Source organism: Onychostruthus taczanowskii, unplaced genomic scaffold (genome assembly GCF_017590055.1).
Source record: "Onychostruthus taczanowskii isolate IOZ18803 unplaced genomic scaffold, ASM1759005v1 scaffold83, whole genome shotgun sequence".
Classification (NCBI taxonomy): domain Eukaryota; kingdom Metazoa; phylum Chordata; class Aves; order Passeriformes; family Passeridae; genus Onychostruthus; species Onychostruthus taczanowskii.
Genome location: NW_024506221.1, coordinates 2,091,073 through 2,114,398, shown reverse-complemented (window position 1 = coordinate 2,114,398; position 23,326 = coordinate 2,091,073). Strand labels below are relative to the sequence as shown.

Genomic DNA, 23,326 nt, shown 5'->3' with positions numbered 1-23,326 from the left:
ATTCAGCCTGGACCATTAGAAAACAAAGCATCATTACTTTCATAAGCAAATTCAGCAACACATTCAAAATTAGCTCCTGCAGATAATACAGAAGACCCTGCTGCTTCTTGGTTTTTGTTAGGAAACATTAAGTTGCAAAGATAAAAAAGAAACCAAACCAAAAAACCCCAACAGACACACTCCTCAGTCTAATCCCTACATTTTTAAAGAAAATTTAGTAAAATAGTTATAATATTCATACATACTAATATTTTGGCTAAGTGGGAGGGATTTCTTTTCTCCCTGAATCAGGTGGAAGAAAGGTTATCCACAGATTTGAAGATGCTCAAACAACCTTTATGTGACTAGGCAAAATGAGGCACAGATATTTGGCATAATTGGCTGTTAACAACCAGCTCTCAGTGCAGCTTTCACTCTGCATATCAGGTCTAGCTTGAGTTGTGGTGTCAGACATAGCAAAAAACATAGAACAAGTATTTTATTTGGGAAAGGTTGGCCACCCTAAACCTTGTGGGTTGGTTCAGAGCAGTGCTTGCTGTGACTCACAGAAGCCATGACATCACACTCCATGGTTTTGCTTTATAAAGTTTGGGTCTGAATTTTCTGTGCTTATAATATTTTCCTTTTTGTTAACAATTTCAAGGGAAAAAACCCAAACACACCAGGAAGGTGTTAGTGCTCAGCTTCCCTAGGCATCTGGGGAGTGGTTCCTTGTCACAAAAATCTGGGATAGGAAACATTGGAAGGGGTTGACAAAGCACAATGGAACTTCACCATGCAAAGTGTTTTTCTTTCGTAGATAACACTTATGTTTCCAGTTCTGATAACGATGAAGATGTTTTAGTTACAACAGAGCCAATTCCAGTAATTTTCCACCAAATTGCTACAGGTAATCCTATCTCTGAAGAGTTTTATCAAATTCATAATTTTGGAGGAAAGCAAATATGTTATCTGCACTTAGAGGGAGATATGATGTTAAAGGGTTCAGCTGTACAATTTGCTATTTTCTCTGGGCTTATTCTAGTAAATTGTCCAACATTTCAGAACAGAAGAAATTAAAGTATTTCTTTTGGGGATCACTACAATTGTGTGCAGAATGTATTTTTTGCTTTTAATGTCTTGCAGCCTGTGCTAGAGCAAGTCCCCTTGAATACAGCTAGAGATGCTTAATACTTTCCAGTTATGAGTTTTCATGATCACTTGCTTAAAACTTCACTAAATCTTCACCACTGTGGATGAAACAGTCTGTAACTGCTACTGCCTCTGGTGAATTATTTCAGGAAGTGGTTCAGCTGTTTCACTAAATTCCTCTATAGAAAAATTATTTGTTTTTTCCCAATGATTTTGGGGGCCCTCTCATTATAAATAATTTCCTTATTTTCAAAAAGTACTTGATACATGAAAGGGTATGCTTGTCAGATATACGCACATATTTATATTGTATTTAATAAAGATTTGTGCACACACTTCATGGAGACAGTTTAGATTCTAGCAGAAAAATTCTCTGATTTTTTCAGGCTGCAGAATAAACTGCACAGAGCGCTCTTAATTCTAGCAGGTCTTCAGATAGGAACACTTCACTTCGTATTATTATTATTATTATTATTATTATTATTATTATTATTATTATTATTATTTAGGACTTTTTTTGCATAACAAGAGAATTATTTTGAATTCCACTGGGGCACCAGTATGATCTTCACTCTCTATCTCATTAATACAGATGGAAATCAAGAATAATCTTACTGAAGTTATTGCAGTGGCACACAAACACAATCTTGCTATTACCATCAGAAGTTTGTGATAAATTTTACTTGCCAATATTTCTTTACTTTGAAAAGAAATTAAGCCTGTAATTTACAGTTTACAATAGAGTAAAAACCTATCTTTTATATAGAAGATTTTGTTTCCTGAGGGGTTTTGATTTTTCATTCTTTTATAAATTATATTAAATTAATGAATGATACTAAAAAATTGTAAATCACAAATTGGGAAAAACAAATGTCCTAGATGGATCAGCTGAGTTTCAGCTCACACTTTAAAAAAGTCTTCTGGGAAGTAGAGGCTTCCTAATTTTAGACTGTGGCATTGTAAACTCTTTGATGCATTTCATATCTGTAACTTTTTGTTCCTTATTTGCTCTACTACTGCAACTAAGAATTCCAAGTCTGCATGTGCAAAACTATTTCACTTTTTTTTCCACACATATGTTCCTTGTTTTCCTTTGTTTTTTCAAGAATTAAGAAAAACCAGTGATGTCAACTATTGCTTATCCATAAAGTCAAAATTACAGAGGGAGAATGGAGAGGTATGTATATTTCTTGTATGTGTCTTTTAACAGAACTTATTTTAAGGAACAAAAGAAAATAATAGAATACGAATGTTTACCATAGACTTCCTATCAAAATGTGCTTATTCAATCTGTGCATGTTTACATGTTTTACCATATTTCTCAGGGTTTCATAAATGGATTAACCAGTGATTCACTTAGTTAGGATAGAGATTCTCCTCCTATCCTAGGAAATATGTTTTTGGTGTTTCATTTTTTGTTCAGCAGTATTACAGACTCTTTTGGCCCTAAATATACAGCTCTCCTGGAAAAGCAGACAGTGATTCCATTACCTTACTCTGGCACAATAAGACCTCATCTCAATTGCTTCCTGCTGACTGCTTCATCATATAGCCACAAGCAATCCAGCTGCAGACTCTAGACCTCTGTAGGACTCTTCTCACCATGAGCAGGGTCTTGAGTGTTAGGGTTTTCCAGGCATGGTGGCATTTGCCCTGTGCCTCTTGCACAGCTCTCTGACTGGTCTCGCTGAGACATTGAGGAAGAAGTGGCACGAAGGTGAAATCCTCACTTGGGGCTTGACCGTGTCATGGCCTCAAAGGCACCACACAGGCTCCTGCCTCAAGCAAGGGATTGAGCATTTTCAGGATTTGAGGTGCTTGACCTAAAGTCTTCCTTTGGTAAGGGTGGGTGCTGAGTTTCTTACCTTGGAAATGGGAGGTAAGCATGCCTAGTTGCTATGTGTATTGGTTTTTTTAGTGAATGAAATATGTCATTTGACGTGAAAAGCTGCTTCATTCCTACTGCCTCATCATTGTATTCAGTGCTCTGTGAACATAAGAAAAACAAGTGTGGGAAGAATTTACCCGTTTCCTTAAAAAGCCTGAAATATACTTAGCTTCTGTGGGACTGAGTTTGAGCTTCTATTTTGTTTCTAGTTGATTGAGGTACTTAAATGCGAAATTACTGACAAAAGCCCCTTTATAAAAAAATCTCTTAACACTGTTGATTGCTGTTGGCTAGACAGTTCAAGGCTGGGTTAGGATATGATTGATTTGTCACTATTCTAATGTGAGAGTTCTGTGTAGAATTTTTCTTCAGCTGATTTCTGTTTTGAAACATACTTCCCTCTGAAGTAATTTTATTATAAAACAAAGAAGACTGAAGTTATTCTATCTATTTTCAGTGAAGTGGAAGCAGAAATTATTTTTTATGTCTTGACAGAAATTGCCATGAGGTTGGGTAAATACACTATATATGTATACATACAGTGAATAGAGCAGGAATTTAGAGGCAGTGGTAGAAAAATGGGATTAGAATGTCTGACCACAGAAATTGGTGATAACTGTGTATTCATGCTGACATTTATGCCTCTGGAATTTGAGGGTAACTTCTACTTTTTCGATTCATATCTCTGATTTCTATTCCATTATGGCATGTCTGTTTAGGACACGAATAAGAAAAAAGGGGTTAAATACATTACGTTCAGGTTGAAGTGAGGAATGATGATTTTACTAGGTGTTCTTTAGGGGCTGATAGTCACCATAGGGCATAGAAATAACACATGAATTGTGAGAAACAAGAATTACTTTCTCAAGCAATTATATAATTTTAAGTAAAGGTTCTAGTGGCGGGAAACTCATGCTTTTATCTCATGCTGAGCTGCAGTACCAGGATCAGATCAGTTTACTTGGTATTACTCACAAAGCAGCATATTTGGAGCAAGTTTTACTTAGGTAAGCATAGGACTCTCTAATCCTTACTTTTCACTATCTCAGAGAAGAGCTACTCAGAAAGTTGAGTTTGAAACTTTCCTAAGACCAGGATGGAACTTCTGTTAAAAATGATAATTAAGCAGCAGAGTGTCAGGTTTTCGCAGAAGGACACATAAGATATTCCATGCTTGGACTTGGCTTATTTCCTGAAACTATTAGGGTTTAATTATGAGAATAAAGTAAAAAAAAAAATGTAGTAGGTTGCTTACACACCAAAAGATCTGTGTCTAGAACCAGTCTTGATGAGAAAGTTGTGCTTTGTGTAGCAAAAGCACAGAGTGAAGTATCGCCACAAAGTCTGCGGAATTATCCAGTTGTTTAAAATACCATGCTGTGTTTCTAACCACAAGTATTATTTCTCCAACTATATTCAAGGTGTTTTTATGTACCCTGTATTAGGTGTTTTTTTCATGTGATATTTCATCATTCTTAAAATGGGTCCTCTGGAAAAATTATACTAAAAGATCTCTTCAGAAAGGATGCTTTGAGCTTATTCGTAAAGGCATAATTCCTGTAGTTACCTTTAGATCTGTGCATGCAAGGTCAACATATTGCTTTTATCATTGTTAACCTTCCTTTTGCATTAAGGAGTCACGGCACAGCAGCACAGTTGAAGAAGACTCTGAAGGAGATAATGACTCTGAGGAATTTTATTATGGAGGACAGGTAATGCAGGAAATTTTTTGTACAAGTTCCAAGAAAGTAATGTTTGAGGGTTCTTATATTCATTCCATTACAAATTTATAATATTTAGTATCTTACTTTTTTCAGTGTTGAGTAGAGTGTCATGTGTATATATGTGCATAGCATTTTATGGCCTAAATATTGAATGTGTTCAAAGTTATAATTACAACATTTTCAAAATAAGATCACTTTGCTTACTTTTGCAAAGCTGTGAGAATGGAAAAAGCAAATACCCTTCAGAAAGCTTGAAAATAGAAGGTACTTGCTTACTTTCAGGAAACAGATAACTGACTCTGTAAAGCTTACCCCATTATTAATACAAATGGGAAGTCAGGCTGGATCCAAATCTGTTTCCTTCTGGAGAACTGCCATTTTTTAAAGTAAAGAGCACTGCATTTTTATGGTGAAAATCGTTATTACAAAACAATTTTGGTCTAGGCAATAGTCCATTCTTTTTCTGAGCTCTAGAGTAAAATTCACCTTGAAAAATGCTGCATATTTTAGATGATTGCACTGCTCTCTGTCTTTCCTTCTTGTTCCCTCAGCAGAATTAATTCTTACATTCTCTTGTGTATTGGGAAATAAAATCTTTTCATGCCTTTTTCTTTTGCAGTGTGCTTTACGCTGCTAGTCTCTTTATTCAGATTTCTCTTATTTTTTTGCCTCAGTGCTGCCCCAAGGAATCATTCCTCGCTTGTGTTTATTAGAACTGTTTATTTCGATGAACATTTTAGTGAGTTACGGTCGCTGTTTGTGAAGGTTGTCCCTTACCTCAGCCTTGAGGCTGAAGCCATCCGTGCCCTGGGTGCGGAGCCAAGGCTGCAGGAGCACGCCAGCAGTGCCAGCAGGGTGGGTCGGTGCAGAGAGCGTGGGATGCTGATGAGCAGGACATCGCTGAGCCTCTTCTCTTGCAGAGCCAACCGTGCGGTGGGGTTAGCGCACAAAATTCATGTTGAGGTGCTGTACAGTGAAGAAAAAAAAAAACAAACCAAACCAACAAAACCAAAACCAAACAAATAAAAAAACAATCCCGTGTCCCTGAAAAGCTACTAAAAGTTATATTGAAGCTGGAACTGAAATAATTTATTTTCATTGTTTGAAATAGCCAGCATGGGGAATTGACTCATGTTCGCTTTAGAAATGACTGCAGGAATTGCCTCCCTTCAGCTGCTGACTCCTGCAGCCCCATGCTGGGGAGTGCTGGGGAGGACCATACACATAATTCACTGCAAAGAGAGATGTTTTATTTTAATCTGCCTGAGAGGAAAAAGCTTCTGATCTTGTCCTGTAGTGATGAGTTGTGTGTACTCGCTTCATTTTTCAACTCTGAAGGAAGGGCAGTAACCTCAAGGTGAAGGAAAAGGCAGAAAACAGCTGGGAGTGCTTATTTCTTGAACCAGGGCTGATACATTTCCTAAAGGATGCCTGGCAGTGCCCAAATGAATTAATAAATATTAGCACTGCCTGTGAGATACGAATACAGATAGCAGTACAGTATTTTGCAAGGCATAAAAGGCCTGTGTAATAGACACTGGTTAGAATTTAAGTGCCTTATATTAAAATGGAAGCTGGGTTATATTGTATTGTCTTCGCTATGAGGTAATACATTTATTTGAATGGCAAAAAAAAAATCAGGTCTGCAATAAAAAATCAGTTTTGAATATAAAATATCCATAAACAAAATATGATGAACAAGAAAGGAAAAAAGAAGGCATCACAGAAAATGTATTTTAAAAAAGGGGAAAAGGACACGTCTAATTTAAAATTTTATGGTCAAAAAAGCTAAAAGGCTAACGAAGACATTTAGAGTTAAAAAATAGTGCTGAGGACTCAGAACATAAATAGGAAATCAGGTAATGAGAGAAGTCCCTTGAAAGACAAAAAAGAACAATCCTTTTTCAAGCAGAGTGTTTGTAGGAGTTGTCAAGTGAGCACCAGGTGTATGGGGAGACAAAAGATTTGACCATATATGTGGGGAAAAAGCAAGGCAGGCTCCTTCCTTTGAAACAAGTGTCTGCTGTGCCCGCAGAGAGAGGGTGCAGAAATACTGACTTTAAGAAACAGAGGGAAGAGATGCCAGTGTAATTGTGTGCAATACAGTTGGGAAGGATGGAGGTCAGGATAATTCTTAGCATTTCTGAGTGGCTGCCGCTGAAGAGGCAGGAGAGCTGCTGCTGCTGCTGATGCAACAAGGCCTGTGGAAGGTGGGAAGTGGCATTTGATGGGCAGTGTAAAGAAGATGCAACCTTTTGCAACAAAATTAAATGTTTGTATCTACTTCCTAGGCACCTGCTTGTAATCCTCCCTAAGGATTTAATGGATAAATACTTTAAAGTAGCTAAGTGGTTCAGTAGTCTAAGACCTATTGATTTTCAATGGGATTTAGGTTTGTAAATCAGTTAATCTCCTTCTAAAAAGCAACCTTTTGTAAAATAATCTGAATAAGGTCTCAGATTAAAAACAGAGACTTCCTGAACATAGACCTTTCAGTCACAGCAGAGTTATCAGATTTTTTTAGCTTTTGTATTCACTTTTTCTGCAACGCTGGTAATTGTTGCTTAGAATCACTATCTTCTACATTTGCAAATAAGAACAGGAGATGAAAACAGAAATACTACTGCCTTTGGCTCTCTCTCTGCATGTCTCATGTGCTTCAGCTACAAGACATACTCAAAAATGCAGAAATACAAAGCCCTGACAGCCTCCTCTGCGTACATCAATATGTCTGTGGCACTAATTCAGAGCCGGGAAGTACCATAATGTGGTCTTAAAATTTGCCAGAGCACTGCTTTATTGCCTTTTTGAGTTAATTTTGAAAAAATAGTTTAGAAAAAACATTATTTTGAGCAGTGTGGCATTCTGCATAATGTTCCTTTTGTATTTTACTATTATTGAAAGATAAGACTGATTTAAAAATCTGGTTTAGGACCAACAAAGGTGGCAAGTGCACCACAGCTACAATTTGTGAAATGATCGCTGCGCTTTCTTTGGAAGCAGGACAGCAATTATTTACGCATCTTTAAAGAATTCTTCTCTGAGTAATGAGCATGGAAAAAGGATTGGTTTCCCCCTACCTAAAGTGAAAAAAATTGCAATAACAATTTTCTTCCCTTGCTCTTCTACTTGGAAAATTGTTCTGACATGCCTGCCCAAACAAAGGAAGGATACTTTTTTATAATCTTCTGGTCATGAATATCATTGGTATCTCTGAAAAATACATGTCCATGCCATGGCGATGAATTTTGTCCTTTATACTTAAGGAATTCCAGGTCTGAGTCTAATCAAATTACTCTCTGCTGATTTTCAAATGTAAAAAGGTGATCTTCTGATTATTATTTTAGTACTACTGACATTTAAGTAAATTGAAAAGCACATCTCTAAGTATCAGATCTGAAAGTGTCATAGAACTGGTTTCCTATTGATTTGGGTGTACAAATGGAATAAATAGTACTGCATATGAATGTGGCTCTGCAATAACAAGAATTCTGTGCAGGATTCCTGTATAAGGTTATATATATATGTGTGGGTCTAAAGGGATAAATTGCATTCTGCTGCTTTGCTCTCCAAATTTGTCAAAGCTACAGAGCAAATCCTGCGCTCATTTCTGAATCTTCAAATCTAGGGAGTTCATTGACTTCTGTGGAATTGCTGTCATCCTAATTGTTCTAAAGACATAGATTTAATTTCATACAATCGGGATCATTTTCCTTGAGAGGAAGGTAATAATAGACAGATGATTAATAGATTGTTACATGCCCAAAGAGGTATTTTGGACCTTGTAGAAGATAGAAGGATATTAATCATTTTGACTTCTTACAGTCCAACCAAACCATTTCACAAGTTTTGCTTTTTGCTGTAAGCACAAACATAACTTTTTTCATTTTTCATGTAGAGTTTGAAAAAAAAAGGGGGGTTGTTGTCTAGATGTATAGCCTTTATACCTTCTCTGGTGTAACACTTAACATGGGAAAGTGTTCTTTTAATTTTTTTTTTAATCTAATACTATTGCACTGGTGGGCAAAATGTAACCGGTGAGTAAGCTGAAAATGTAATTTAGATGGTGAGGTGCTGGGTATAGAGAATAGTTTCATGCTTCTCTTGTGCCCAAGCCATTCTGTGTCTAGTGTATAAGAGAGCGTGACAACAAACAAGAGCGAGCAAACCTTTGTGCCATAGTGGTTTGGACTAGGATGGGAAGACTGGGAGATCTTGTTCTTATTGTACTTAACATTTTTAAAATACACGAGTGTCCCAGAACAAAACAGGACAGATGGATGAGTCCTTTGCAGCTTCTCTTCCCACAAGCAGGAAGAGAACCCTCAAAACGCTTCAAGGCAGAGGTGCCTGCTTTGAAAATCTTACTGCTTTAGCAGATGAGGTGGCCTCAGGGCTTCAACTTGTCCCTTCTGAGTGTGGCATTGAAGAATCTTAATGCAACGTATTTTACAGAGAGTAAATAGTCTAAGTCAGGTGCCAGAAATGAAATACAGAACTCCCAAGATATTTTCTTTCCCCAACAGGTTAGCTATGATGGAGAACTTCATAAACACCCACAGTTGGAGGCTGATTTAACAGCAGTGAGAGAGATCTATGGACCTAATGCAGTATCTCTCAGGTATGGCACTGGCCTTTCTGTATTGTGGAACCTTGAATGTTTTGGACTTTGAATTCTATATGGACCTCCCCTGACTGCCAAAGCACAAGTCTTTTCTGGTGATCTCTGCATGTGTGACAAAAGGAGGGAGCACTGCAAACCAGCATCAGTGCTGGGTTTTGAGGGGTTCTTTTGTTGTTCAGCATGGTTACAAGTAGCTGTGCTGAGAACAGCCCTGTTCTAAAATGTCATTGTCTTTTTCAGTTCTAGTCAGGCAGTTGTGTTATGTTGTAAATTACTATTTGACATTTCTCTAAACCCTTGTTAAACTCTTTTTCTGTCATATTCTATATTTTGCCCTGAAGGTGAACAAGAGGAATGATAAGAGATTTAATAAATACTTTCCCTAGGGAACAACTGAAGGAATTGGATTTGTCTAGTCTAGGAGAAAAAGAGAGAGAGAAGACACAATAACAGTTTGTCCTCTTCAAAAAAGCTGTTTGTAGGTAGAACGAGTGATCAAATACTCTGTATTGTCATAATGAGAGAGACAGTAAGAAGCTAGGGTTTGATCAGAGATTAGGGAAGATTTCAGATTGTGTGGGTCTAAAGTATCCTACACGGAAAAGTAATAGAACCGTGGTCAGATATGAATTGCTAAGAGTATTTGCACACTAATTCTGTTGGGCATATGTGAATGTGCATGCTTCTGCCATAGTGCATGTTACATATATATTTTAATAAGGCTCATGTATTTTATAACTTCATTTTCCATCAATGTAATCTTAATAATTCCATAAAAATACCAGGTAGGTAAGATGTAATAGACTTGTCCTGTATTGCGAGGAAGTTATTGAAGTTGTCATACAAACCAAGTAAGAAGAAGAGAGAGCATACCTACAGCTGTGGTGTACTATACCTTTTCAAATTAAATATAAATTTATTACACTTCAAGAACCTGGGGAATAGAAATCTGAATAGCTGTATATAGGTTTAGGAAATGAATAAATGTTTATTTGCTAAACTGTTAACTGTTAAATTCCTTCAAGCTCCTAAAATGGAAACCTTTGAAAAACTAAAATGTGTATCATTTATTGAATCAGCTGTTTCACTGGAAGCACTGTGATCCCCTTGAACTCACTCTAGTAGAAACTGACACCTGTGGCTGCTTTTGGCATGTGTAAAACTTCAATGCTTTATCCACTCTATTACAGCTGAAAATATTTACCAATTCTTGGAAATACACCCCACAGCTTTAAGTGTTGATTTTCATCCTTCTTGTGCAGCTCCACTTCTCTAAGAGGAGAGCGTTTGTGTGACAATTTCCACTGAGAGTGGATATTTCCTAGAGAGTTGACCCTCCTTTCAGTAATCTCTTGCTGTCACAGAGGCAGTTTTACATGTAAAAGTGAAGTTTCTGTACCTGCATGCTTTTCACCACTGCCCTTAGAAAGCTGGCCACAAAAGCCCTGAGAAAGTAATCCACCCAGCTGATCTCTTTACATTGCTTACGCATTTATGGGCAGAGGACCTCTGGGACACTCAAAATCAAGATGTGTTGATGAAGCTATTGTAGACAGCACATCATAAGATGCAGGTTTTGGAATAAAACATGATTTCCTCCTCATGTCAACTTTGGAAATTAAAACTAGAGTTAGCATCATGTGTCTAAAATTCATCTTCTAGGATAGTAGTGGGGTGGAGGCAAAGGGATTTCAAGTGAATATGGAAATGTCACAGTTAAAACTAGTTTTTATCTTACTCATTCTTCACTAATCTTTCTATTCCATAAATTTAACCATTCCTCTGTTTAATTTATAAAATTATTCTTGTTTACAGCCTTTTGAATCTGAGTTTTGTGAGTAACACCAGCCTGCATTCATAAAAATTACTTAAGATACCGTAACAGTGTTTGGATCTTCTGGAAAGTGAACAAAAAAGCCAGATGCCACTGTTGTGTAGGGTAGTGGCTAAGCCATTCTGTGGGTGGAGAGCTTCCCTGTTTCAAAGCCAGGTTTTCAGGGAGCTGTAGGAGATCAGTGAGTGCCCGCGCGGCACCTGCTGTAGTGTGGATGAGGTGACACTGGAGCAGCACTGAAGGTGGCTGGGAAGTCTCCTGTAATACAGACAGCCCTGTCCTGCTGGTCACCTGCCATGTGTGTGCAGTGTGTGGGCAGACTTGATCTAGAGAGTGAGCTTGGGTTTTCCCTGACCAGAGAGAACCATTGGGTTGCTGAATTTTGGTGGAAGAGGCTCCCTTCATCAAACTGTGCAAGAGCTGAAGTGATTTCCAGAGCAAACTCAGCCCTGCTACAGCTGAGAGGTCACTTTGGTAGGAAACAGTTACATTTTACTGTTTCAAAACTGCCTTATTGACTGATTCATGCACAACTGCTGCTCTGCACTTAGTCAAGTTTAATAGAAAAACATGGAAGTCACTGTGACAACAAGCACAGAAATGGAGTTTTAAAGTTAAAAACATCCTAGTGGCTGGAAGCTAATCTGTGAAAATTTGAGAGATAGTACTTTTACAACATTGTCTACTTAGGTAGTGTAAATGAAAAGGAAAAATTTTTGTTCAGGTGTGTGAATAACTGTTTTCTAGCTCTGTTTTTGAGAAGTCTTCAAGTACATTGAGGGAGGGCAGTCAGGGTGAGTCAGAAAATAAGAGACAGAAAACTCGTAGTTTAAATGTAAGATTTCAGATGGCAATGAAATATACCTGTTAAATCTGAATCTTGCAATACTACACATAACAGATAAAAAAAGTAACTATTGCCTTGAGCACATTACAGGGCAATCTTTATTTTTGACAAAAATGTGCTTGAATGTATGAAGCAATCCCCAGATATATCATGCCATCCTCTTGGCTATGTTGTATATGTCTTCAGTGGTTTATCTGAAGCCTATTATTAGGTTACTGGCTGTTAACCTGAAATACTTTTGAAAATTAACAAGGGTTTTCTTGTGCCATAAATGGGAGTAGCGTGTGACTATTAATTTTTCTTTGTTCATCTGTGCAATAAGTGACATAGAAATATGTAGCAGCAATGGAGAGATATTTTGTGGGAATTAGTGGAAAAGCAAGCCACTTTAAGCAAGATCGTCTGAAAAAAGCTTTTAAGTGCAGCAGACAGTTATCCACTGGGAATATTGATCCAATCTATGTAAATGTGTATTTTATAACTATTCTGATTTTACAGATAAGATAATCCTTTATAAAATCTTCCATGTTAGAAGTACTCCTGGATTGAGGAGTATTTTAAAGAGCTCTAATGTAATGTAATTATTTCCTTTCAGGGAATATGGAGCCATTGATGATGTAGATATTGATCTACATATTGATGTTAGCTTTCTTGATGTAAGTAATCTAATCACAGAATTACATAATGAACATTAATACCCATTTAATTTCGCTACACATCAGACTCTCTAGACAACCCCTGATACTTTCCCTTTTTTTTGGAGACTTGATCTTCACAAGTGGGTGTCACATTATTGATTGATACGTGGTAGAAAGATTTTCTTCCCTTTTATGACCACATTGTTAAAATGCTGTGTTAGGCTTTTATTTGCCACATGTATATTTCCTTTCAGACATTTTTTGTGAATAGGAAGTGTTTTAAAAAATATAAATGAAACACCATTATTTTTTCTGTTAACCTAGACACAAGTCAGGTGAAAGCACTTCTTACAGTCCTGAAGGGAAGAGGACTTCGTCAGGAGAGCTCCTGCACAGTGATTAGAAAGAGGCTTGACTGGCAAAGGGACAGTAGTGCTGTTTCTTGGCTGGCAGCATGGCTTCTCTAGCTGTTCTGCTGTCATTCATCTTCACACTTCCTCACCTCATCTGTGCAGCAACTTCCTGGCCTCTGTATAAAGAACAAAAATGAGACTTTTAAGGTCATTAGCTTCTGCATATGTATTATTTTCAGGTCCACACAGCACATAAGATAGTTACTGAGCCTTACTAAATTTTTAAGAAAATCTGATCATAGCTTGAATTATTTAGACCAGTTTTAAGGAGCAAAAGTTTCCTTAGCCCTTAGTTCTAACTTCTATTCTGATTTTTTTGCTTGCTTGCTTCTCAGCTTTGAAGCAGTTCCTGTTGGTAGATGGGAATGTCTCTGCCTGTACATGCAGTGTTGTGTTTAAACCTCTGCTTGGTTTAAATGAGCTCAGTCAAGAACTGAAATTAGTCTGACACTGCTCTTCAGGGAGCATTGGTGTGCCATAATTTGTCCTGAGTCAAATGTGTTATGTTGGAGTAGATAGTAAACAGCTGGGTAAATGGATGGATGGTGTTCATAGCAGCCCTAAGGCAGACTGACAAAAAGCAGTAGTTCCTCGTGATGGCTAATGATGTCTGCTGTTTTCTTTTTGTCTTACACTAGGAGGAGATTGCTGTGGCTTGGGATGTAATTCGCACAGAGCCTATAATAGTGCGACTGCACTGCTCACTTACACAGTACCTAAATGGTCCAGGTTGGTCAATTTTGTATTCTTCTTGTGCTTTGTGTGGTGTCCAGTCTGGGCCATGGGGTAGACACTTATTCACTACCAAATCTTTGACCCTGCATGTGCTCAGTTCTACTGCTGAGAGGAGTCTTATTGATTTGAAATTAGGCTTGCATGTATTTGCATGGCTGGGCCATTTCTAGTAACACAGGCATCTAATTTAAAGTTTCGTAGGATGATTTTTGCAACTCCTTTTCCTGATATCCTTTGAGATGCAACTGCTTCCCCTAGGAACCAGGGTTGAGCAGTAAAGATTGAGAGTTTCTAATATGTGATTTCCTCATTTTTGAAATCAAACGTCACCTGCACAGATGAAATGTGACTGATAATGAAGACATACACAACAGGCCTGTGCAGTGCATTAGCATGCCCTTCTTCATGCAGCTTTAAAGAGTCAGGCCATGGTAATTGCCCTTTCAGCTTCTGGTTTCTACATGAGTATGTGATTTCTGGCAATCTTCAGATTTGAAAAAAATCTTAAGTGAATAAAGTTTTCTCAGTAGAGAAAAAATGGTCAAGTTCATGAAGAATCAACTGATTTTGAAGATTTGGAAGAATTCATATATGAGAGTCAACTTCAGATATATTTTTACAGTGCAAGTCAGACTTAGTTTGGATAATAACTTGCCCAGCCTTGGAGACTTGCAGTACAGGCTGTCAGTTCATGCTTTTATCTGTGGGAGAATTGAAATGAATAGATATTTCCAGTCCTGTTTAGCAAAATCTGTCCCAATGAGCTATTTCTATAGAATGTGTTGTCCAACAATTCTAACTATAATTATATAACTATAACTATATTCTCTTCATTCAAATAAACATTTCATTATACCAATCTTTTTTTCCCCTTGACTTTGGTCTTTTTGTCTGTGGTTTATTACTTCAATTGTTTTTATTAATATCCATATCTTCAAGTATTCATTTGTGATAGCAGGAAGCAGTGTTACTATTCAGAGCGTTCCCATCAAAATGTAATTTAAAAAATAAAGAAGTGCAGCAAATAGGAGAAGGTGAAGTGTGTAGAACAGCATGCAGTGAGAAATGAGAAGTAACAAGAATATATATTCTGCATCACTGACAAGGTTAAGGTGGCAAACGTAGTTGCCAGCGCTGCAGCTGACTGCTTGTGGGAGTGCCGGAGTTCTGAGAAAGGCAGGAGCAGGGCCACAGGCAAGAACTTTGCTGATGTTGGTTTTATGAGCTCAGCTGCTGTTGCAGCCGTGTCTCTTTATTTACTAGCAAAGCACAGTGAGATCCACCATCTTTTGTGTTAATGGTGTGAATTCCTCTTCTGTTTTCTTGAGAATACAGAGCCAGAACTTTATGCTGTGTCTTTTTCTGCTGTGCTACATTCTATTGATTGAGAAACAGGACATTGCAAAGCACAGTGGGGGATATAAGCAGCACCCTGTAGCCATGTAATGTACTGATTTTAGGTAGTTCTTCTAGTTAATAGCTTGTCTCGCTAGTGTCTGCGTGGGCAGTTTGTCCCTCATGCCTTAGAAACCTGACTTAGAGAGGATGAATCAGCCAGAGGAGGTATTGGCATGTCTCGTCTGAATGTAGAGTCTAGACAAAAATTTTCATCTAAATGTCAGAATTTAAGATTGCTGATTGTAGGTATGATGATATTTGAAGTATTCCCCATCCCACCAGCCCCCTGCAGTGTGTCTGAAATTTGACAATCCAAAGATATTGCTATAGTTAATGAAATCATTCATCCCTTTTGAAAAAAATATCAGTTTGTATTTAAAAGATGAGTTTATGTTTGGTGTTAGTTGAATAATAACATTAGAGGAAACTGCTGACCTTTGAACTAAGTTAAATTGCATTATTTACTTAGGTATATTGTATTTTATTATCAAATTTAATCTATTACAGCAAAATTAAAGTACAGACTTGGATATTCTGAATAAAATTGAGTGGTCAGAATCACATCAATAATTTTCCATTTCTAATAAAATTTGAATAAACCCCAGATTTCTTGGGTTAATTTTGTTTTGATTTTACTTTGGTCATTACCACCTTATGCAATACAAATTATGCAGTTTTTTTGTTCTTGTAATATGCTTTGGTTCTCCTGCCTTGAGGCCCTGGGGCTTTCTCAACAAGTACTGGCTTCCATCTGCCACTTCTATCTAGCAAATGTTATTGAAGGACTTTAGTAATGCCACTAGCTAATTTCCATCCTTTACCCTGTACATTTGCAATTTCTGACATGAATATGGATATACCAGTGTTAGGACAGGCCTTGAGGAAATTTCAGGGTAATCCTTAGCCACCAGAATTCCCATATCGGGTACTTAGATGATGGCACTTAGAAACAAAGTCCAGATACAAATTAATTCAGTTTCATTCTGGACTTTCTTTGTAGCCACAGGAACTCTACTGTGTATGGGCTACTTACTTGGGAAAAAAGTTTAAAATATTAGGTGAGATGAACTGCCAGTCCAGATAAATGTAATCTGATGCTGCTTGCTACTTGCATAATATATATGTACAAAAAGATATATTTTTGTAAATGAAATGGGTGGGAAGAGATATATTGGGGAGAATTCCATGTGTAAAATTGTAAATTATATTGGCTGAGGTTTCAAAAACGACCGTTCCTTTCTTAACATGTTTAGATGACATGTCCAGTCTTGCCATTGCTTCAATTCAATTGTCCGTAGTCAACCTCCACAGAGAAGAGGGTCCTGAAATAAGACTTACATGATCACAAGTTTGTCATTACTGCTGTAAGTTCATGTATCAAAAAAATATCCTTTTTTCCTAGTGCCAACTGTGGATGTATTTCAGATCTCTACTAAGGAAAGATTTGGGCTGGGACATCAGCTGAAAAAGTAAGTCTAGAAAAGTACAAACCCATGTTTATAGGCAAATATTGCAGTCTTTTCGTTTCAGGACTATTCCGGTCAAGTAGAATAAAATTCATGTTGTCAGGTTTGTTGTTGGATCAAAGTATCTTGAAGTTGTTTATCTTTAAATAAAAGTCAATATTTGCCATTTTAAGTTGGGGTTTGATCGCTTTTGATGAGGACTTGATCTGTGTTACTTGCCAGGGTTTTTTGTGACTTTGGTGCCTTTTAGGAAGTAAGCTATAAAAGTTATGAAGACGATATCTAGGAATGTTCAATTTCACGTTTCTGCTTAGATGGTGAAGCCTCTGAAAAAGTCTTTTTGAGCTTCATGCATACCCTGAGGGGGCCATGCTTTCATGCTTGTCTCTAGGATATACCACAGAAATTAGGCCATCCATGTTTTGAGGACAAGATGGAAGGATAGTAAAAAAACCCGGCAGTTTCATGTGGTCATAGTACAACTCTTTTTAAGACAATTTAGCTGAGTCATGTCTTTGCATATGCTTTTATACATGTAATAAATTTTTAAGTATATAGGCTTTAGTATCTCACCATTACAACATTAAGAAACCCCTGAGGGAAAAAAAAAACCTCTTTAGTGTTTTAAGAAATTCAGTGCAACATTTTCATAATCTTGCAAATGAAGCAAGTTATTAAAATCTCTATGACTTTGAAGAAAAAAAGATAAATGCACCCCCAAAAATGAATAAATGCTCCCCTTAAAATGTTTTGCTGTTTACCCTGTCTGTGATTTTTGCGCTAGATAATTGCTAAAGGTTCCCATATGACGTTTTCAAGAACACAGCTGCACAGTTCTCAACTGAGCAGGAGTAAAAATACCAGTGAGCCCAGTCGTCCCTCATGGCTGTGGCAATAGGATATTTCTTTTTCATGCCAAATTCAGCTTTGACTTTTATCACTATTAAGACCCCCACTGCCAGATTAGTTAGAGAACAAGGTTGCTTAGCCATGCAGATGCAATAGCCTGTAGTCATGTGAGAGGTAGACCCCTGTATCTGGATTTGATGCCCTTGACTCAGTTTGTCTCTAGATCTCCACAGATATAGTATAGTCTGCATAAATGTTGCAGTTGCAGTGATTCTTTAAACAGACTGTATTCTCATTAGGAGTCCCATATTAAATTAGTTCTATGTGGAAAAAAAAAGGCTTTTTGTGGAGCTGGGGAACCCAATCGCTAATCCACATACATGACAGAAAACTTCAGCTGTAGAGTGAGAACACTGCATTGTCACCTGCATGGTGACCACTGAGACCATAGTATTAAAATGAGTATGTCCTGGCTGGGATAAGAAAAGCTGTCTTTTCTATCTTAATTTGCAGAATCATGCAGACATTTGTTACACAACAGTGGAAGAACAGTAAAGAAAAATCTAACTGTACGCACAATAAGAAGGTGTCTGACAAAAAGGTGAAATCCCCTCTGCACATCTTTTCTACACTGCGCAGGTAATGGCAAGAAAAAATAGCTATTATCACCATAAACTGTTCAAAATCCACAGCAGACTTCACAAGGTGAAATCTTGACTTTTCTCCACAGAGAAGTTCTCTATTTATATCTTACCTCATGGGTTTCCTGTCCTTGCATTGCATGACATCAGGAGTGAACTAGGTACTGTTGCAGCTTCTAAGATTATTAGAAGCCAGAGCATTTCAGTGCCCTGCTGTCTGAAACAGCCATGTTACAACTAGAAATGCAAATAATTGATATTATTTTAAATTTTGTTTGCGTTTTTATTTTATCTCTTCAATAGCAAGAATAAAAATACAAGAAATACATATGTATGGCATATCTTATGTATATTTTAAAAAACTGTGTTTTTCCAGCTCTTCTTTATACAGCAGTTTGTATATTTAGTTTTTTAAAACTGGACTAATCATAATTGAAAGAATGATTTTTAAAGATGCTGAGCACCCTCCCCTCTCCAGTATTTGACTACATTAATGTTTTCCACTTCTGAAATGCAGGCACAGAATTTCAAAGAGAAAAAGCATTAGAAAGCGTAAGAAAGAGTTTATGAATAGTTTGAATGAATTTGAATTTAATACGATTTCTGCCAGTTGCTCACACTCGTAAGTATATGTAGAATCAGGCTCTGATTTTACCTCTTTCAGGGTTGTGACTATTTACTCTAGTGTGTTTTCCTGATTATGGAGGGTTAAGGATCACCACTTCGATTAAGGATCACCTCTTAGATTCAGTTACTGAATTTGAATTGAGAGCTGCTTTGAATATTCCTTCTTTGTGATGAATTTTACCATTCTAAATTCAAAGTATGAAAAAGAGATAGAATACAGCAATCACTCAGATTGAAAAAAGAGGGGAATGCCAAAAATGACAAATGATTGTCTATTTAAAGGTAGGGGAGGAAAGGCGATGTTTTAAATAGGAGTCTTATCCATTCCCTACCATGCAACACACCACTGCCAAGCACGGGCTATGGCTTGGGGCTTGTTTCTGTTCAGAATGGGCACACAAAATGAGCCCATTCTTTTTCCTCTTGGTTTGGGAGCTTAAGTCCAGAGATGGCTCTGCCCAAGAGCAGGGACCCTCTCTGTCCCCAGGGCACCAGTGCTACCTCCCGTCTGCAGGAGAGTGATAGTGAGCCAGCTGCTTATGGTGAATCAGCAGCCTCCATGTGCTTCCTCCTGTCAACATCTGCTAATGGGGTGGGGAAACCTGCCAGCCTCTCCCCTTGGGTTGTCACTTCTCTATTTGATGCAAAAAAAAACCCACCAAAAAAAACCCCAAAAAAACCAAGAAAAACCCAAACAAACAAACAAAAAAACCCCAAAAAACCAAAAAACACAAAATCAAAACAAACAACAACAAAAAACCCCAAAACAAACAAAAACCCTCCAAAGACTGGTGTTTCTTATAAAACATAAGAAAGTGATTCAGCATACCTGTTACATGTTCTTTGCAAGGAGAGGCAAATATGAACCTTACAGAAATGTGACGTTTGTGTGGATGTTGTTTCTTAAAAACCTTTTGTTCTTTAATTCCTGCTTTTGTAATTTAGGTGTCTCACATTCTCATTTCTGGTGGTACAGAATTAGAATTTATCTATAATAGGAAAGAAGGGTAAATTTGTCTTACACAAAGTGCCCAGATTATTATGATTGTTTTAAAATAATATCCTGTTCATCTGAATTAAATTTAATGTCTCCAAGTTTCACTGCTCATTGTGTCTTCCATTTGTATGTTCCATTTGAACATATAATTCCTTATGATGTTTCCAGAATACAAGAACTTTCATGAGATCATGCTGTGATCATTACATAGAAAAGATAGATTTTGATAAGGAAAATATGTTATGAGAGGTGGATTTCATTTAGAAGATAATTTCCTGGATAATTTATTTGTTTTGAGACATAGAAGACCTTACAAAAAGCTGTAAGGTCACAGCTCTAACTTCTACTTAAGTAGTTGATTGTCTTTTTGATTGATGAGCTCATGTGTAAATAGGAGTAAGTTGTTTGTTTTGATATTGGAAGATGTTTTATATACATTTGTTTATTAAAAGTTTGGGTTGCATTCATCACTAGTGAAAAACATAAACACAGGTTACACTTAGAAGTATTTACATCTCTGTGATCTTTCTTGATTTGCCCAGGATTTTGATTATTCTCCAACTTTTCCATGTTCTTTATTCTAAGGTCGCCAAGTTATCCTCCACCTGGCTGTGGTAAGAATAAATCAAAACTGAAGTCAGAACAGGATGGCATCTCCAAGACTCACAAACTACTGAGAAGGACTTGCTCTAGCACAGTGAAGGCGGAGGATGTGTGTGCCACAAAATCTCACAGAACCTTTGGCCGCTCGTTGTCGAGTGACCCGAGGGCTGAACAGACAATGGCTCTTAGATCGCACAAACTGCTCAGTCGTGCTTGCTCTGCAGCTGTCAAGCAGGAGGAGTGCATCGCTTTAAAGCCCCATAAGGTGTTAAATAGGTCGTGCTCTGGGGATCCTCGATGTGAGCACAACAGCACCTTGAAGCCCCACAAACTTTTAAGCAGATCCTACTCCAGTAACCTTAGAATGGAGGAATTGGATGGATTGAAGACTCACAAGTTGCTCAGCAAGACTTACTCCAATGCCCCTAAATCATCCAAAATGGAGCCTTTCAAGGAGTCCACCATGGCAGAGAGCAGGAGGCTCTCTCTTACCTCAGGGCTTATTGGTATCTTAACACCATCCTCATCATCACCTTCACAAGCTGCTGTGCGTAATAATTTTTTTGTATTCTGCTCATTTTCCTCCTGTTATTTTCCAAATGTGCTATTATGCTTTTTGTGCAAAGGCATTAATACTTAGGATATATGATAGTGACTATATTAGACATACTAAAAGACAAGAGCAATGAAGTCAGCTTTTTAAGGAGAATTCAAACAGCTGTGCATATACATATACTTAAGTTATAAAATCAGAATTTGCTGGGGTCAGGACAGAGATTTTATGTGTCGTGTCGAAATGCAGCTCAACTCACAGCTGCTGGACATGGGAAAAATTCAGTCACCCACTTCTTCTCTGCATACTTCCTGCAGGACAAAGGGAGAGTGTGCACTTCTGTGCTGCAAAATTAGGTTGGTTGCAGAGGACTTTTCCTATTTCCCTCTTGCTTTGTGGGGGAAACAACTGTCCATTAGATGGTTTGAGTGCTACATCACCTCTCCTTCTAGTTTTTGCATCTGCCATCATCATCATCATCATCGTCACCATCATGCTGGAATGAGCTCAGTCATGGTTCCACTCACCTCTTGCACATTTGTGCTTTGTGAAGGGTTAAACTTAAACCTTCAAATGTGCTGGGGGACATCAGAGGCCACGCAAGGAGCAGAGCCCATGCTGGCCCTCTTACTTTCCTCAGAGACACGATCAATTGGGAAAACAAAGAGCAGCATATATTCTTGCTTTTAAGAAAGAGCTTTCAAAATCGATTGTTCTGCCTATACCTCTTTAATGTGGCTGTTTTCTGTAGAAGGAAGAGTGGGTTAATTTGCAGTCTTTCAAGGCAACATCCTGGTTTTTGTTTTTAATGTGGGGAGAAGTGTTTAGAAAATCGTTCTCTCTACTCCCTTGCCTGGTGGTACCTTGGAAGCTGATTTTTCCTTCAGATGGCATACATATGTTTAAAATAGTGCATTCTGAATAATGAAATTACATTGAGTGTGCTATGTTTCATGGTAATTTAGTTTAGTGAGCTTTAAGCTATACTCTTCACATCTAAAGGCAGGGATACATTATCATAACATCATTTATATGTATGCTGTGTAGTTGATTTATGTGATGTGCACAGCAAAATTAATTTAAGATGAGCTATCAGACTTTATTCTTGTTGCAGTTTAGAGATGCACTTTTTTTTCTGATTCAGCAGAGGATGTATTACCATAGCAAGACTTTTCTCTCCTGAGATTAATAGAAAAAGTCTCTCAGGTTTTTTAAGATAATGAGGAGCTGACCAGGTTTCATTACTGATGTTATCAGCTGATAAGGAAAAAAGGCAAGCCCTGTTTGGCAGCCTATAAAAACTACCCATTATTTGTTGCTCAATGCACTTACTTTGAGGGAAGATCATCACATACATGGTTGGATGTAGTTTGATTTTAGTGGAAGGGCATCAAGAGTCTACTTCACATTCTATATGCAGGCACCAGATATTGGGTAACCTAGGTGCCTGACTGCAGTTTGAAGTTAGTGGAATATAGAAGTGATGAATCAAGATACTGAGTTCTCTTCAATTCTTAGCTAAAATATGAGAGTCTCATATATGAGTACAAGTAGGATTGTTTCCCAGAAGAAAAATGAAAAAGCAGTTAAGCAAATAAACAGTAGAAAAATGAAAGGAAATAACTCTATTTAAAAAAACTGCCGAAACACTGTAAATGCAGCTGATCTAATTCTATTCAAAACAATGTTTGATGGAAATAGATGTCAATCTGTAGGGAAGGCTGAATCTTACTGACTTTTGTTAGCAGAAGTTACTTCTAATTTATGTTGTTGTGTGCTGAAAGAAAAAATAATTTGAGTAGTATTGGACCATAAAGATCTGTTAGTGCAGTGTTGCAGAAGTGAGACCTTAGTACATACAAAATAAAAAGGTTTTCAGCCTTACTGAGAGTTACAGTAGTCTTTCAAGCCTTAACATACAGCCCATATTTGGATAGGCAGTACGCAGTGAAAACGCGATGGACATTACCAAACTTTAGTTTATTAGGATGGAGTGAAGGCACTGGTGTTTTCATTTGAGATTAAAGTTTATCAGATGGTGAGGTACAAACCTTCATCAGATTTAAGAACTAGAATGAAATACTAAAAACCTGTGCCATACTCAGTAAAGAATAAAAGGATTGATCATTTGTAATGCCTGGTTCACGCAAGTGAGAGATGTCTTTAGATGCGAATTGTTTACATTTTTATATACAAATACTTACAAGTGCTTTTATCATTTCCTTGTTATTAGTCTGCCAACACTGAAGTTGCCTCAACTTTTTCCCTTGCAGCAAAATTATGGTGCAAAATGCATTCCAGTGCGAGACCGTGGCTTTCTTGTGCAGGTAGGATGTCATATCCTATTCATATATGAAA

At 37.5% G+C, this 23,326-nt stretch overlaps 1 protein-coding gene across 2 annotated transcripts in view; it reads left to right on the top strand.

Moving 5' to 3' along the window:
* PARP8 (poly(ADP-ribose) polymerase family member 8) overlaps positions 1-23,326 on the top strand; it is a 110,421-nt gene that overhangs the window by 55,791 nt on the left and 31,304 nt on the right. For both annotated transcript variants that reach the window (XM_041424572.1, XM_041424571.1), the window contains exons 4-13: positions 800-889; positions 2,238-2,308; positions 4,654-4,731; positions 9,270-9,364; positions 12,644-12,704; positions 13,738-13,828; positions 16,635-16,701; positions 18,061-18,186; positions 20,398-20,962; positions 23,242-23,295. In XM_041424572.1, coding sequence (XP_041280506.1) covers positions 800-889; positions 2,238-2,308; positions 4,654-4,731; positions 9,270-9,364; positions 12,644-12,704; positions 13,738-13,828; positions 16,635-16,701; positions 18,061-18,186; positions 20,398-20,962; positions 23,242-23,295 — 1,298 coding nt within the window. The remainder of the gene's footprint in view (positions 1-799; positions 890-2,237; positions 2,309-4,653; positions 4,732-9,269; positions 9,365-12,643; positions 12,705-13,737; positions 13,829-16,634; positions 16,702-18,060; positions 18,187-20,397; positions 20,963-23,241; positions 23,296-23,326) is intronic.